At 34.9% G+C, this 14,925-nt stretch overlaps 1 protein-coding gene across 3 annotated transcripts in view; it reads right to left on the bottom strand.

Moving 5' to 3' along the window:
* TBCK (TBC1 domain containing kinase) overlaps window positions 1–14,925 on the bottom strand; it is a 192,281-nt gene that overhangs the window by 21,679 nt on the left and 155,677 nt on the right. For all 3 annotated transcript variants that reach the window (XM_039255615.1, XM_039255614.1, XM_039255616.1), the window contains exon 25: window positions 988–1,147. In XM_039255615.1, the coding sequence (XP_039111546.1) occupies window positions 988–1,147 (160 nt within the window). The remainder of the gene's footprint in view (window positions 1–987; window positions 1,148–14,925) is intronic.

The following is a 14,925-nucleotide window of genomic DNA, read 5'->3' as shown; positions in this document are numbered from 1 at the left end:
TTTTGGGAATGAGCTACCTGCAGGGATCAAACTACCTGGGCTGCTTTTCCAGGAGCAGATCCTTCCCTCTCTTTAGAGAGAGGGCCTGTCCTGGCTCAGTGTTGCCCCTATCTAGATATGTTCACCAATTCTGGGGGATTTGTGAGTAAGCCCATTTGTTCTCATACTAAACTATATTCTCTAACTTGTCTTTTATAAAAAGCAATGGTCATATTTTTGACCTCCATATGCCACTCTTTGTTTTACTTTCAATCTGCTTAGAACATAGGGGAGAGGGCAGACATTTTATTTTTTCACATACTCCTTGTTATCTAAAAGTGGATATCCTCCCAGAATTCTCTATCATCAAAGAGCTTTGAGGGGCGCCTGGGTGGCTTAGTCGGTTAAGCGTCCGACTTTCACTTGGGCATGATCTCGAGGTTCGTGGGTTCGAGCCCCGTGTCGGGCTCTGTGCTGACTGCCAGCTCAGAGCCTGGAGCCTGTTTCAGTCTGTGACTCCTTCTCTCTCTGACCCTCCCCTGCTCACGCTGTCTCTCTCTCTCTCTCCTAGAAATAAATAAAACATTAAAAAAAAAAAAAAGAGCTTTGAGCCTATAGTAGATAAAATCCCCAAATCCAAAAATTCTATTATGGTCAGCTTTCAGAGCCTCTAGTCCCACTAGAAGCCCCACTATGCTTCTCCAATGGAAGGAATTAAAGCTATTTCTACGCAATTTCAGAAAGGAGTTCAAAAACAACAAAAAAACCCCACCTTAGGCTATCATTTGGATCTTTCTAAATTTACTATGGATCCTAATGTTGCACAATGAGGGAAAAGCATTAATTCTTTTACTGGGAAAAAGTAGACAAACTCTTCTATAGACAGATAGGCAAAGCACATTTGCTTTATGACCAACTCCTAAAGACATATACTTTTAGACAAACTATTATAAGAGACAGGTAGATAACACATCATTACATGACTATGACGTTTCTGAGCGCACTTACCTCTGCTGTATGCTTTGCCACATGCCCCACAATGACAATGACCTTCCCTTTGAAGCTCTGGAGCACAGCAGTGAAAGGGCCCTGGGTAAGTTCCCCTTCTGCAGTGAATGCAGCGCTGAATGGAATGTTGATGCTGCCTGAAATATGACCCCGAATAAAACTGAGAAGGAAAGTTAAGGAAAACATTTGTGTGTGGACTTGAGTGTGGGAGGGAAACTCACACAGGTAATTGATCCACAGGAGATAGTACGTTAAAATTTAATACAAATGGAGACCAGACTTAAAAATTCCCTGAGCAGACAAAACTTGTTTAGTCATATAAGGAAAGTTTAGTTAGCTTATTTTGCAAGACAGGTGAGACTAACTTAACTTAGGACACTTCTTGCTTATGCCTCTGAAAATCATACGCAAAATTTAAATTGTTCCCCCAAATTGTTCTGAGGTGACTCCTAACCAATTTTCTTTCATTTAAGAAAATTCTAATATTGTAACCAAAATGAAAAATAAGCAGTCACTACCTCCACATTGAATAAGCTGCTTTATAACAATATGCCCTGAGCCTCATTCTATTTTTGTTTGAGTGCTACTGATTTGTAGTCTGTCTTTTTGGTATGTGCACATTAAACTTTTACTATTTACTATTTCAGTGATTCATTGGTTTTATTTGTTTTTTTTTTTTTTTTTACTTTTTTTCCCCTGAACTTTTGAAAGTTCTAAACATCTTGAATGCTCATGATGTTGAATACTCATCTTGAGTGTGTATTTTATCTAAATCAGTAAGGTACTGCTAAGGAGGGGAAAAAAAGCTAAATGTGAAAATAGAACTGAAAAAAGAAAGGAATAAGATGAGTCAAAAACTTAAAGTAGACTTTCCTGATTAAATGAAGTATTGTAAAAGTCATCAGAATGTAGCAAATCAATGGCAATCACATGGGTTGCATAATATTGATGGCTCTCGGTTTATTACTACTGCCATGATTATTTTACAGCTCTGAAAGTAAATTGGATATTCTCAGATCTAACTTGATACTTCAAAGCCTATCTACTTTGGGCAAATGATTGTAAATGGGATTATGTTTAGAATTGTTAGGTCATTAGCACTGGTTGGAAACACTTCTGTTGTTGGCTGTTTCTCAAGTAAACTTAACTGACATTTCCATTCTTTCCAATTTTTTGTTCTCTAAAGGTATAATGTGTTATTATATTTGTATGTTAGAAGGGTGCTTATGATTTCATTGAGTTTTACTTTTAATTTGGTAACTAAAAGCATATATTAGTTTCAAATATTTAGTAATATCATATGATCCTAAAGAAAAAAATATATGTCTCCAACTAAGGCACAGTATATTTCAAAAAGTAGTAGATGATGAAATCAGAGAGGCAAATTAATAATTATGAACTCAGTCTTCTGACTATTCTCAAAGTATTTAAATTTCTGTTAGAAATGTGAGATTCCTTTTTATATCATTATTTATTATCTGCTCCTGCCACTAAATGCCATGAGTTTAACACAGTGTGCTTCCTGGACTTTCCAGATTTGTTATAAAAATTTTACAGGGGTGTCTGATTGCTCCAGTTTGTAGGTTTATCTTTAGAATTCTACTTCGTTTTTTCTTTCTCATTAAATGGTGAAAGGGGAAACTGAGGCTCCTACTCTCAAGAGTGATAGAATATGGAAACCAACTTGACAATAAACTATTTGTATAAAAAAATAAAGTGAAGTTGCTTGCAAAAAAAAAAAGTGATAGCGAAGATTGATCATGTGTCTTACATTCAAAATTTTCTAGTCAGTTGCTGCTTGATCATTTTTTCTTTAAAGAAAACATTTGGCATTAATAATAAAGGAAAGAATTACAAAAAAGTTTTGAAAAATAAAAAGAGAAGTAGACATTAGCACACCAGTGTACATTGTTTAGTTTGAGTCTTCTTAAAGGACAAAGAATGTATAATCATGGGCAGATCACCCTGGATTTCATCAGCACTAGGTTCTCAAACATTTATAATTATTCAGTGTCCTTAATTGCAGTTTTTATGAACAGTCAGAGCTTTGTTCTCAGCATATAGTTACTCTGATAGTACTTTTATCTTCAGTTAGGACATACCTTAATATGGACATTCTTGATGCCACAAACCAAGAACCTAACAACTCAAATATTTTCAGCAAATGATTCTATACCTGCCATTCTGAATCAGTTGCCAGAGAGTCTCTCTGTTTATCAAACAGCCCTTATCAACTGTGAACATTTTTTTTTCTTTCTGGTGCTGTTAAAGTAGCAAAAACAATGTAAGTCAATCCTAGTCAAGCAAGGTAGTAGACATATTTGGGGTGCTTGCTCCCACTTTCTTGTTTGAAAGAGCCCCAACCACTGCTCCTAAGAAAGGGTGAGCCTAGATTGCCCTGGTTGTATCAGATGATCCTTCCACAATCATCACCGACAGTATAGTAGGGAAGAGGAGGGTGAAGGTGGATAGTTGATGCAGACTGAGCCAATTAGACTCTCTCCTTTGAAAGTCAGAAATAAAAGAGAAAAGACAATGCTTAGACTGTGATAAGCTTTACAATGTAAGTTACGTTCGAGTGCCTTATATATACAATTTGTCAGCCACATATCAGAAAATTAGTGACTTTAAAAATAATATTTATTTTTACAGGATAAATTCTATAAATATTTGGCTTGAAAAAGTACTCCTCTGTACCAAATAGGCAAAATCTAAAATCTGTATCTAAAACCATACAAGAACACTTAGATGATTTTGTGAATCAGTATCACCACCGATTTATTATGTGCTTTTAAAGATTTCAGTCCAAATTGCCTTTTAATCACTAGAAGTAAGTCATAAACTTGTTATTATCCTAGAGTTTTCTGTTGGCTGTGCTTTATAGTTTTATTTTTTAAAAACCCGTATTAAATGTTAAAATGCTGCACAAAATATGATGGCAGCAGAGACTTTTTTGGGAAGAAGAAAATTATAATCCAAAATGCAAAGCTATTCCAAACCTTTTTCAGGCTATCTCAACATTTTGAAAGATAAGGCACAACAGAAATAAAACTTTAAACCACATTTCCCCTATTCTTAGTTTAGTTCAATCAAAAAGTCCTGGAAAACATTTAAAAGCACTCATCCAAGAACACTCTTGTCATAAAACTTCTAGTGCAAATAAGATTAGGTAAGTGCGAGTGCTCTTAAGGTGGTCCACCCTCTATATATCTATCCTTAACTACATGGTAAATAGCAGAGAAGAATAAGATTGGCCTAGTTACATATTAATACATTTACCATGAACATTACCTTTGGTTTAAGTAAGCTGAACAATGAAGACAATTTTGATTTAAGGATATAGTGTCCTTGGTAATTAAGTTTCTCTGTCTCCATTACAAATTCTCATGTGTAACAGACATCATATGATGAAGTAGAACTCCTTTATGCAATTTCTAAACATGTGAGAGGCTGCCAGATTATATTGTAAAGGTAGATAATTGACTACTTTTCTTATTTTCTGAGTCCTCCATAATCATAATAAAACATTAGGTTTATCTGAAAACATTAGGTTTATTTGTATATTTTGTGTTAGCTAGACACAATAAGTAAAGAGTGAGATAGAAGACAGTTTCTGACATCTAGTGACTCTAATTCTCAAAGTTGACTCCTATTTGTCCTGGGCAAAATATGGCAAGGAGAACAAAATGACAGAGAATACACATCTGAGATAAATACTTTCTCCATGCTCTAAGAACTTCCGTCATATTTAACTGTATTGCAGTGGGAGACAAGTGTGTATAGGTCCCTAATACTAAAGCAGTATTAGAGATGAATATGCAGCAATACATATTTTAGGATTATGACTGTCACCCCATTGCTTTCCTCATATTCTAGACAAAAATTTAGATTCTCTGCATGTGTCTTTCGTATTTAAAAAAGCTATTGCTTGGCAGCAAAACAGATATGGAATAACAATACTCGTACTTACAGAGGTTCTATACTGAGTATATTGCCCAACAGCTACACACTATGCTACTGTAGAAACTAAGAACTTAAAAAGTGTCAGCTTCAAAGTACCCACTTTAGAATCTAGTAAGGCAATAAGCCAAAGTACTTATGTGATAATTAGCTCCAGTCATATATACATCTTTATACTCTAACAATGTCATCACAATTTTTCAGATTGATTTTGGCAAAAGTGGCAGTGGCACTCATAAACAGTAACTTTTTAACCTAGCAGTGTTCATAAAACATTTTTACTGTTAGGATTTTTGATGACCTATTTGAAGGAATTAAAAGATAAAAGACACGATTAAAGAAATCCATAGAAATTACAATAGGACCTCTGCTATGGAACAATAGAAGCTATAAAAACAGTTATTATAGCCGTCACCTAGTCAGCTATTTGAATCAAGTTGTTACTACATTGATTACACTCTGTGATATATTCTAGTAAATATCACCTTTCTTTGGGAACTAGTGACCCTACCCTGTCTTGCAGTAAGCTGTTCCTCTTCCCAAAAACGTATCATTCAGCTCAACATTCCATCTGACAGACGTTACCAAAAAGCATTCAAGTGTATGCTTATAACAAAAATAAATATTTACATTAAACAAAATCTGGTAGTCCAATTTACAAACAGATCACAACAAATACTTTAAAATATCTGTGACAAAAGAGTTGGATTATTAGAATAGTATTAATAGATAAGGATGACATACATTTTTGTTTTTTTTCAACTCTCCTCTCCTCTCAGAAATTCATCGTATTTACAATGTTGTTAGACTAAAACTCCTCCTGTTGAGAAACCTTTCATGGCTGCCTATAGAACAAAGCCCTAATTTCTAAGTTCACCCCTCATGAATAAGACCTACTTCAATTCCAAACAAACCAAATCATATGCTGTTTCCAGTATATGTCCTGCCTACCTCCTGTACTTTTCTGTCTAAATACCTTTTCTCATTATTTTTGAGTGTCCAAATATTATTCATCCTTCAAGTGTTTCCCCCATGAAATGCTCTATCTATCTATCTATCTATCTATCTATCTATCTATCTGTCGGCTTAAGCAATAGACATTTATTCTCTCACAGTTCTAGAAAACAGAAGTTCAAGATCAAGGTTGGCAAGATTGGTTCCTTCCTAGGGTTGCAAGGGAGACTCTGCTCCAGGCCTCTCTCCTAGCTTCTGGTCATTTGCTGGAAGTCTTTGGTGTTCCTTGGTTAATACGTACATCACCCAGATCTCTACCTTCATCTTCACATGACCTTCTCCATGTGTGTGTGTCTGTGTCCAAATTCTGCCCCCCCTCTAAAAAATTTATTTTTTAAAATACAAGGTAGTTAACATACAGTGTAGTATTGGTTTCAGGAGCACACCAATACTTTAAACAATTTATAGGATCTGTATTTACCTCATCTATGGAATTCTTATAATGCTTTAATACAGTGCTTAGAATATATCTTATATATTTGCTAAGTAAATGAATTTCAGAATTGTGTCAAACCTAGAATAACTTGTATCAGCACCAAATGTGTTAAATACCTCCTGGCCTTCCCTAGCTAGTGGCACCACCATCTTTCAATACAGCAAGTGTCATGATGCAGAATTCTCTTTGTTAACACACAGTATGAGAAAAGGGAAAGAAATAGCAACAAAAGCCATTTCTCTGGATTTTCTCCAGCATAGGTATTAACCCAAAGGGTTCATGAAAATTGATTTTAGGGATAATCTAGAGATCTCACCCTTTGTAACTGCAAATATGGAGAAATGCTTACACACATCAAATCTCTGGGTGATTCCATCCTTCAGGTCTTGCCTGCATCATTATCTCCCCTCTCACCCTTCTTCCACAATGCTTTAATCTCTCCAAGATACAAATGCGAGCATGCCACTTATTGGATAAAATTCTTTAATACTTTCTCACAGTCTTTGGAATAAATCCCAAATTTCTTAGCATCATATGCAACATTCTCCATGAAGCTGCCTTTGCCTACTCTAGAGTCATTTCCTACCCTCATGTATTCCAGCAATGCATATCCAGGGTACTTATAATTTCCTGAATGTATCTTTCTCACCCGCTCTGTGCACTCATACAGTATGTTTTTTTCAGTTTAAAATGCCCTTTATCTCTTCATTACTGGGGTAACTTCTACTTTTCTTTCAAAACCCATCTCAGGTATCAGCTGCTTTGGGTGACCATTCTTACATTCCTCCTTCTGGGTGTGCCTCAAAAATAGAGCATTTAACACTGCATTGTAGCTATTTATTTATTTATATTAAAATGTTTACTTATTTATCCTGGGGGGGGTGCAGAGAGAGAGAGAGAGGGAGAGCAAGAATCCTGAGCAGGCTCTGCACTGTCAGTGGGGACATTCCAGCAATGGGTACCATATAGTCTCACATTACACAAGGTCCATTCAGATATGGAAATACAACTAGCTAGAAATTTTAATTCAGGTAGCTTGAACCTAGACCCAAATGGGATGGAAAAAATCCTACTAAACCTTTTATATCTATTCTGCTCTGAACACAAGTATTTCTGAATTACTTTGATTTCAAGCATATGAGAATAACATTCGTTCAAAGTATCTGTTTACAGATAATATCAGTTGGACCTATGTTTACAAGACTAATACCAGTCTTAATATGAACTCTAGAAAATTTGAAATTCTCACTATTTAGAACCATTAACAAAAACAACAGTTTGGCTTGTGTATTATCTTTGAAACTATTAATGTTATTTATGCCACCATATGAGAAACACTTTCTATCTCCTCTTTAAAATATGTAATTATTATTTGCTCTGAAATTCCTGTAATTTGTATTAGAACAGATATCACTGACTTAAACCTTTACCTAGATTAACATTTCATGTTTCTTTCCTTTTTTTAAAAAAATTATCTATTTTGAGAGAGGGAAAGAGTGTGTGTGAGTGGACCAGGAGCAGAGAGTGAGTGAGAGAGAGAATCCCAAGAAGGCTCCATGCTGTCAGTGCAGAGCCTGACACAGGGCTTTATCCCATAAACTGTGAGATCATGATCTGAGCCAAAGTCTAGAATCAGATGCTTTACTGACTGAGCCATCCAGGTGCCCCTTATGTTTCTTTCTTATAAAAACAAAAATAAAATATGATTTCAATAGAAACTTAGCTGTTTAGTTCCACTGACACGAACTGTTCAACTCTTATATTAAGAATTTAGACTAGATTATCTCCAGGCTTCTTATTTGAAAGTTGGGATTATGTCTTTATTGTCAAGTGGGTAAAGTCCATCTTCATGTTCTCACATTTTACTTTTCTGTATTTCTCACCCCTACTGGTCCCTACTGAACTTAGGAGTAGTTCCTTCAGACTGCTGATATTCTTCTCCTTACTTACTATCATAAAAATTGATAATGGATTAAAATATTGCCTCTTGCAGGGTATTTGTATTTTAACTGGGAATATTTACATTCTATGCTAAATGACTAAAGCTTTAGCAAAATTTCAGATGATGGTGTTCAGGGTACACTATTCCTAAATACGCATCTTGGTATACTGAATATTTTAAGCTGAAGAAATGGCATGTGCAGAAAGGACTTTGTGAGCTTTCTCTGAATCAAGACATAAAACTCTCAGCTGAGAAGTGTCTTCCCTCTACTCAGAGGGTAGAGACATCCTATCTCTAAGACAGAGGGACACTGACAGGAATCTGAACAAACAGGCCTTACTAAGTTTCCTCTAGTGTAACTAAATTTAGCACACACTCTCATTGCCCTACCACATTTTCCTGCCACTGTCTTCTCCTCATCAGACCTGGTATAAAAACTCTCAGGTTTAACCCTCTTTCAGATCTTTCCCTATGAAGGCTCCCATGCCATGTAAAACTTATATTAAATAAATTTTTATATGTTATTCTCTTGTTCATTTGTTTTCTCCTACAGAATCCCAGCCAAGAACTTAGAAGGGTAGTGGAAAAAGATATTTTTTCCTCCCTTACACATATGGAGTGTTTTAGGGAGTGATAAGGCTGTCCCTTAAATTCACTGGTAGGCAGCAACTTACTTTGTTGAAAGATGACTGCCTCCCTTCCTTTCATAAACAATCATTTCAATTATTTTACATAAGTAAAAAGAATGAGATAAAACTTAATTTTAGGTTCTTAATCTCCTGAAACACCAAATTCAGGAAACAAAATTTTCACCTCTATGAAGATATAAGAACAGCATTGGCCAAATTTTCCCATTTAAGTGATCTATAAAAGCAAAATAGAGGATAAAAATTATATAGGGAGACTATAAATAATTGGCAAAATATTATAAGAAATACTTCAAAAATAACTTATTTTCTTTGAGGGAATGAAAAGGTATTAAAGTTACTTTTTTCCTCCCTCTAATGTATAGGACTACATTTTGTCAAAGGAGAAATAAAATTATTTAAAAATATACTAGTATTAAATATTTATTATTTCATAGAGAGAGAGATAAAGTCACATAAACCTCAGAGTTTAACTGCAAACATTTACTTTGGTCAGAACTAAGAGCTACCTGACACAAGGGAAACAAAAGCAAACATGAACTATTGGGATAAGTCAATACAGAATGGGAGAAGATATTTGCAAATGACATATCTGATAAAAGGTTACTATCTAGAATATATAAAGAACTTATCAAACTCAACCCAAAATGCAAAGAATACAGTTAAGAAATCAGCAGAAGACATGAGTAGATACTTTTCCAAGGAAGGCATACAGATGTCTCACAGAAACATGAAAAGATGCTCAACATCACTCATCATCAGGGAAATACGAATCAAAAGCATAATGAGATACCATGTCACATCTATCAGAATGGCTATAATTGATAATACAAGAAACAACAAGTGTTGGGGAAAAAGCAGAGAAAGGGGAACCCTCTTGGTGGGGTGGCTGCAAAGTGATGCAGCCACTCTGAACAGTATGGAGGTTCCTCAAAAAAGTGAAAATAGAACTACTCAATGATCCAGCAATTGCACTATTAGGTATTTATCTAAAGGATACAAAAATACAGATTCAAAGGGGTATATGCACGCCAATGTTTATAGTAGCATTATCAATAGCAGTCAAATTATGGAGAGAGCCCAAATATCCATTGACAGATAAATGGATAAAAAAGAGGTGTATACACACACACACACACACACACAAACACGCACACACACACACAAACACGCGCGCGCACACACACACACACATTGGAATATTACTCAGCCATCAAAAAGAATAAAATCTTGCCATTTGCAATGATGCAGATGGAGGAAGAATGTATTATACTAAGTGAAATAAGTCAATCAGATAAAGACAAAAGCATATGATTTCATTAACATATGGAATTTAGGAAACAAAACAGATTAACATATGAGAAGGGCAGGGAAGGAGGAGAGAGGGAAACCACGAGAGACCCTTAATGACAGACAACAAACTAAGGATTGATGGAGGGAGGTAGGTGGAATGTGGGCTAGATGGGTGATGGATGTTAAGGATGGCATGTGTTGTGATGAGCACTGGGTGTTGTATGTAAGTGATGAATCACTAAATTCCACTCCTAAAACCAATATTGCACTGTATGTTGACTAAGAAAATTTAAATAAAAAAAGAGATACTGTACAAAAATAATTCCTTTAAAAAGTTTTATAAGCATTTCAATAGGCTTTCATTTGTTAAGTTTTAAAATACCAGAATCTAATAACAGGCTTGGGGAAAATTTAATATTTTATTAGATTAAATCTTATAAATTAAGTCATTATAGTAGAAAAAAATCTTTCTAACATGCATCCCTCAATGTATTCCAACTTTGCCATCTACTATTGAAAGTAGTTCAGTTTTCTTCAGTGGGATTTATTCTGGGGATGCAAGGATGATTTAATATTCACAAATCAACACAAGGTATAAAATCATATGTTCATCTCAATAGATGCAGAAAAAGCACTAAAAACTCTCAAAAAGGTGGGCTTGGCAGGAACATCTCTCAATATAACAAAGGCCATATAGGAAAATCCCACAGCTAACATCATACTTAATGATGAAAAACTGAGTGTTTTTCCTCTAAGATCAGGAAGAAGACAAGGATGTCCACTCTCACCATTTTTATTAAACACAGTACTGGAAGTCTTAGTTACAGCAACCAGACAAGAAAAAAAAAAAAAAAGAAGCATCCATATTGGTAAAGAAGTTAAACTGTCACAATTTGAAGATGATGTAATACTATACATAGAAAAGCTTAAAGACCACCAAAAAAACCCTACTAGAAATAATAAATGAATTCAGTAAAGTTGCAGGACACAAAATTAATACTGAGAAATCAGTTGCATTTCTCAGGGTGCCTGGGTGGCTCAGTCAGTTAAGTATCTGACCTCATCTCAGGTCATGATCTCATGACTTGGGAGTTCGAGCCTCGCATCAGGCTCTGTGCTGACATCTCAGAGCTTGGAGCTTGCTTTAGATTCTGTCTCTGTCTCTCTCTGCTCCTCTCCCACTCATGCTCTGTCTCTCTGTTTCTTTCTCTCTCTCTCAAATATAAATAAATATTAAAAAATTAAAAAAAAATCAGTGGCATTTCTATATACAAATAAAAAATAGGAGAAAGAGAAATTAAGAAAACAACTTCATTTACAATTGAACCAAAAAAAACCCCAACAACCCTAGGAATAAACTTAAAGAGGTAAAAGACCTATACTTTGAAAACTGTAAAACACTGATGAAAGAAACTGAAGATGACACAAACACAAGGAAAGCTATTCCATGCTCATGGATTAGAAGGATTATTAAAATGTCTATACTACCCAAAGCAATCTACAGATTCAATGCAATCCCTATCAAAATACCAGCAGAGTATTTCACAAAGCTTCTAGAAATAAAACTAAAAGTTATATGGAACCACAGAAGAGTCTGATTAGCCAAAGAAACTCTGAGAAAGAAGAACAAAGCTGGAGGTATCACAATCCCAGGTTTTAAGATATACTACAAAGTTGTAGTAATCAAAACAGTGTGGTACAGGCACATAAATGGATATATAGATCAATGGAGCAAAATAGAAAGTGCAGAAATAAACCCACATTTATATATATATATATATATACACATATAATCAGTTTATATATTACAAAGAAGGTAAGAATATACAAAACGCATACAGGCTTTCAGTATTGGAATGAATGAATTTCAGTATTGGAATGCATATGTCATGGGAATAAAAGGCAAAGGATTAAAAAAAAGAAGAAACATCTAGAATAATGTTTGACCAAATATCTGGACACCATACCTGGCCAAGGCAGCACATAAAATTGACCATCCTATGATGCTTGATAAATTACTGAATAACTAACTGATTAAGAGTACAATTAGCATACTACCCTGCCCCCCCCCCCGCAAAAGTTCAGTTTTCCTCGAATCTGTGTCAGTGTCTATACAAAGACAAGTACTGACAGATTTGTTTATTAGGGATTAGGGCCCCCCCACCCCCATATAAGGCACTGAAAGTAACAGCTTAGTTTTTGTAGGATTTGAAGGTGTATAGTTTAGAATCAACACATGTCTCATTCAATCATTAATTTATATTCACTCATTTGTCTCAGTCTTGTTTATGCTTAACAGCCCTATGCAAAGACCAAATAGTCACTTGCATAAAATTTAGGAGCATAATGCTTAGGAGCATGAAGTTTAGCTCTACCAACTGCCAGTTAGATGGCCTTGGGCAAGTTGCTTAGCCCTTTTAAGCCTCAGTTTCTTCATCAATAAAAGAGAGATATTAGCAGAATCTACATCATAAGGCTAGGATCATGGTTGGCACACTGGGAGAGGTTAATTATAGCTGTATATTATTGAAGATTGTAGAGTTTCAGAAGTTAGTAACTACAGGTATCCAAGGAATTGAGGGCATGTTACTAACTCTAAAACCACACTGCAGAGATTTCTGATCATCCTATACTTTCTCTTGTTTTCAGTGATTTTATTTCCTCTGACTTAATCTCTTACATTGCTGGTGTTGTTGCTGGTGCAAAATGGCCAAGCATATTCATACACCAGGGTCAATGCCCCTGTTCTTCCTTCTGCCTAGAATGTTCCTCCCCTTTACCTCATTTAGCCCTGCTGAAATATCTTTTATGAGAGGTTTTCCATGAGTACTTATAAAACTCTATCATTCTCTTTTTCTCTGCTTTATTTTTATATATAGCATTTACTACTGTTTAAGATCATATGATAGATACATTTATCTATCTTTTCAATTAAAGTGCAGTTTCCATGAGAGCAAGAAACTTCTCATTTTGTTCACCAACAAATCCTCAAACTCTAGTACACTAACTACTGACTAGCATATACCAAGACACCCAGTAAATATTTGTTGAATGAACGAATGTTAGATTAGATGAATGCTTCTAGCTCAAAATTCTGATTCTACTGACTTCTTGTAAGTACGGTCTTGCTTCTGAGTTTACAGGTAGAAAGTCACTGGATCACTTACAGAATGTAAAAAGGTTTACATATAGCCAACTCTTTCTTAATGTTATAACTTTGAAGAGTTATGTTAGGAGATTTGGGGCACTGTGTCTTCCACCCTGCTGTTTTCGTTATAAAAGTAGTTTCTGGGTACTTTCTAGGTGCCAAATCTGGTGCTGGGGCTACCAAGATTACAAAGATGTGAGCCCTATCCCTACTGTGCTTCTGTTATCCAGAGATTACTTTTTTGCTGATACATTTTTTGTTTGTACTACTCATTAAGCACTGTTCATTTATTTTCCACATAAAATATTTTCATGTTTTATATTTTTGCATATTAAAAGCAATCTAGTGAATAAGAAGTATATTTTATGCCATCTTAAAAAATTATCCGCAGTACTGTAGAGTAATATTTATTGGTTGCTATTAATGATGACATCTGAAAAAATAAAAACACATTCTGATATATTAATTTGAAGTACTAAATTTATGAATCTTTTCATTACTATGAAACACACTTTTCCCTTGCCTTTAATTCCTTGAGGACAGATTAACACAATTTTTTTTTTAATTTATTTCCTCAAAAATGTAGTCAAATGGTGTGCATCATTAGAGAATATAAAAGGTCTCAGTTTTTAAGTCCTGGAAAGCCATAGGTAGGAAGTTTAGATATTTCACTGGAAAGGGTTCCTAGAAACCCCAGCTCTTCATTCTTCACTATGTTCTTGATACTTGGAAGAGACCCAGTGACACCCAATGACTCTTGAAAGAGTTTAGCTTGTGGTGCCTCTAAAAGTAATATGATTGATACAAAGGTGTCAAAAATTGGTATTTAGAGGTGAGACAAAGTAGATATGTGATAAAATAAGAGAATACCAAAATTAAAAAATCAACTTAAAAATGCTGTGAGGATAAATAACCCAACTTTGAGAATACATTGGTTTTAAAGCAGGCTTTCAAAAGGGGATTTAGAAAATTTCACAAGTTGGGTCCTTTGGGAGGGTCATAAAAGATGGGTGACTTTATTTTTCTTTCTTCATTCCCCTGGGAAAACACCCCCACAAAATGGCACAAAGCAATACTAATTCCCTCTGTTCAGCCTGCAATTGTAAAGACTAAAACAACCAACTCAGGTCAGTCTAGTTGCAACTTCTTTGAGCCACGTTCTGTGGGATGACATAAAGGCATTCCTACATTAGGCAATTTATCCACACTCATCAGAGAACAATGATCAGGTGAGCCGCTCTGCCTTCTGCTGCTCTATTTATATTTATCATGAAAAAATAAAGGAGAGTAGATTATGAGGTTTGAAGAACCTTGGGTTTGAATGTCACTTTCATATTGTGTGTATTTTAAAATTTTAAATAGTTACTGAAATTATTTGAAAGGAAATATCAGAAGAGTAATCTTAATAAGTAGTCTTAAATATAAGATATTTTAATTATTTTAGAAGTTGTCCTTAAAATAGGGCTTGATAATGCTATGCTTTAAAAAATTTTTAATG

The sequence above is a fragment of the Hyaena hyaena genome, unplaced genomic scaffold, assembly GCF_003009895.1.
Source record: "Hyaena hyaena isolate Hyena2069 unplaced genomic scaffold, ASM300989v1 scaffold_535, whole genome shotgun sequence".
Lineage (NCBI taxonomy): Eukaryota > Metazoa > Chordata > Mammalia > Carnivora > Hyaenidae > Hyaena > Hyaena hyaena.
The sequence above is the reverse complement of the archived record's forward strand: the minus strand, read 5'-3'. Positions and strand labels throughout refer to the sequence as shown.